The following is a 2,982-nucleotide window of genomic DNA, read 5'->3' as shown; positions in this document are numbered from 1 at the left end:
AAAATTTAAAATTAGATATATTTTTGGACAATTCACATATACTTTGAGTTTACTTATAACTAATTTTAGATATATGTAAAATTAGATATTAAATTTGATTTGAGACTATTTTTTATAAAGATGTTGATGATTATATATGTAAATACATATACTTTTGAATCTACTTATATTTAATTTAATCAAGATTCACTTTTATTTGGCAAGTTATAAAATTATAATTTATAATATTATTAATTTATAGTTATATTATATCATTTTATTAGAATAGTATAGATTTTTATTCTTGTATTTATTACACACACACACATTTAATATTACTTTTATTTAATTAATACGTCATCGGTTTGACCATTGATCCAACCATGCGAATCGTGAACTGCTAGTCTTTTCGATTCAATATCTAGTTCAGTTTTAAAAACATTGTTACACATGGAGCATAGAGTTTCATGTCTACAATGCTGTTTAAATAGTGCATCACTTGTGCCTAAAGATGAATTTAATAGTCTCCATGTAGCAAAAACTTGAGGTTGACTTGACTCCAATTTATACAATGCTTATAGCATCAGGCGTCGAGCACTTCATTGCACAAGTTTTACAACTTGACTCGCGATCAATCTCTCCAATATATCTGCTCTTCTCTTTGAACATTTCCCCAAGTTCAATAATCAAAAGCATCATCAGGTTAGTTTTTATGTCTCTTTCCAATTTTCATTTCTTTAGTATGCAGTTTGTACTACATAATTTCTGTATATAAGAGCATGAGAGTGAGAGGCGTTGGGAACTCAAACGTGCGCAAGTTTCTCACTAAACAAATCTGCTACATATTTCCTTTTCCCTATTCTCATGGCTTTTGATGGACTCACTATTTTATATATTGTCTTCAAGGTCTTGTGATTTTATTAATTTGAGGAAGCATGGATAATTGGAGATTAACTGGTTCTATGATCTACACTTTTCTCTAATTTCCTGAAATTCAATGAAAGCACCTTATGTTAATTATGTCTTTCTTTTACCTTCTCTTTTTCATCCACATATTATTATTTTCCTTCATTTGTTAGGAGCACAAATTAAATTAAAGGACGACATTTTCAATCAATAAAAACACCTTATATATATATATATAATATATATTTGTGCCAAGCTCTTGCAGATTAAAAGAATGGGTACAGAAGGTGCTGCTCCATGGTCAGTACTAAGAAAAGATGATGAACAAAGATCCTTGTTAAACTCTTTGGAAGCCACGTCATCAGAAAGAATAATAGACCCTTGTATCTATAGAGTGCCACCGATACTTCGCAAAATGAATGAAGAAGCCTACACTCCTTCCCTAGTTTCCATTGGTCCCTTTCACCGTGGAAACGAAACTCTGAAGCCGACGCAACATCTCAAGTTCTCTTACGCCAACAAATTTCTCATGAGGACTCGTCAACAGAATTCAGTAGATGATTATGCTAGAGCCGTGAGAGATTGGGAAGATGAGATTCGACGTCGTTATTACGAGTCAATACCAATGGGGAGAGATGAATTTGTAGAAATGATTCTAATGGATGGGTGTTTCATCATTGAGTTGTTTGTTTCGGTCTTTCTAGAAATCACAAGTAAATCAAATGGAGGCACCTATTTGCTGACGAAACGATGGCCAGTAGGATTTGATATAATGCGAGACTTGATTTTACTTGAAAATCAGATACCATTCTTTGTTCTTGAAGGCCTATTCAACCTAGCTTTTCCCAACGGCTTAAATGACAAAATCTCATTTCATGAGCTTGCCTTCGAGAATTTATCGCCTTCCTTCAAGCCAACTATATATTCTCCAAACAGCAAAATGTGTAAGAAGTTCAGCTACAGCTATTTTGTAGATCATCACCTGACACTGCCTAATGGTGATAGGTTGCAAGTGGAACACCTCTGTGATATGTTAAGGGCCTTTTACGTGCCAAGTAATCCTCCTACAATAGTAAGAGGCTCAAATCATAAAGTGAAATGTTCATGTACTGCAAATCAACTACATGAGGCAGGACTGAAATTTGAAGTTCATCAAGATAGAGGCATATTCGAGCTGGAATGTTCAGAGGGAGTCTTCAAAATGCCACTTATTCGGATTAATGTAATGACTGAGATTATGCTCCGAAATTTGGTTGCATTTGAGCAGTGTCATCACAATTTTGAGAAGTATTATGTTACTAACCACATGTTCCTCTTGTATAATCTTATCAAAACTGGAAAGGACGTCGAAATTCTTGTTGAAAAGGGAATCATGGAGAACTTTTTGGGGGACAATAATGATGTGGCTACCATGATTATCAAACTTTCCCAACAAGTTGTGTTTGCAGGCATCAATACTAATTATGGCAATCTATATGTAAAGCTGGATGAATTTTATAATAACCCTTACCACAAGTACAAGGCAAACTTCGTGCGTGAATACTGGAGCACTCCTTGGAAAAGAGTATCTTTGTTTGGTGGAATTCTGCTACTTTCGCTCACTTTGATCCAGACGATATGTTCTATCATCTCCTTATTTAAGAAGTAGCTCAAAATCAATGCCCATGTATAACTTTCAATCTTCGTTACTGCTTTCTCTGATAATTAGCTCTCTATACTTGATGGATCATTGATGGATGCATGTATGCCACCTTTAATTTCTTATATAATTTCTTTCTCTTTTGTTTATAGCATCCATTTTTTATTGATGGATCACTTGTGTACATGTTGTGGACTATCATATTAAGGAATGATCTGCGGCTAATCTTTTTCACATGATTGAATTCCTCTTCAGCAAAATTTCAAAAGCAATTTAAGTGAGCTGGTAAGATCAAGTTGAAGTGAAAATAGAAATCATTATCATAGTTTTGTATAATTAAAAGATTTATAATTCCTCGGAAACAGAAGCAAAATGAAAGCTGGCATAAAAGTTTTCTAGAAGAACTAAATTTTACAAGAAGATGCAAGACTTTTTTCCCATGGACCAAAAATTTCAAA

General features: G+C 33.6%; 1 protein-coding gene across 1 annotated transcript; it reads left to right on the top strand.

Moving 5' to 3' along the window:
- The first annotated feature begins 1,159 nt into the window (after positions 1-1,159).
- On the top strand, positions 1,160-2,533 carry LOC129298339 (UPF0481 protein At3g47200-like). The gene has a single exon (XM_054936743.1). The coding sequence runs from the start codon at positions 1,160-1,162 to the stop codon at positions 2,531-2,533; it is 1,374 nt and encodes a 457-aa protein (XP_054792718.1).
- Positions 2,534-2,982: the final 449 nt, after the last annotated feature.

The sequence above is a fragment of the Prosopis cineraria genome, unplaced genomic scaffold, assembly GCF_029017545.1.
Source record: "Prosopis cineraria cultivar Desert tree isolate PC_DT_omini unplaced genomic scaffold, ASM2901754v1 PC779, whole genome shotgun sequence".
Classification (NCBI taxonomy): Eukaryota; Viridiplantae; Streptophyta; class Magnoliopsida; order Fabales; family Fabaceae; genus Prosopis; species Prosopis cineraria.
The sequence above is the reverse complement of the archived record's forward strand: the minus strand, read 5'-3'. Positions and strand labels throughout refer to the sequence as shown.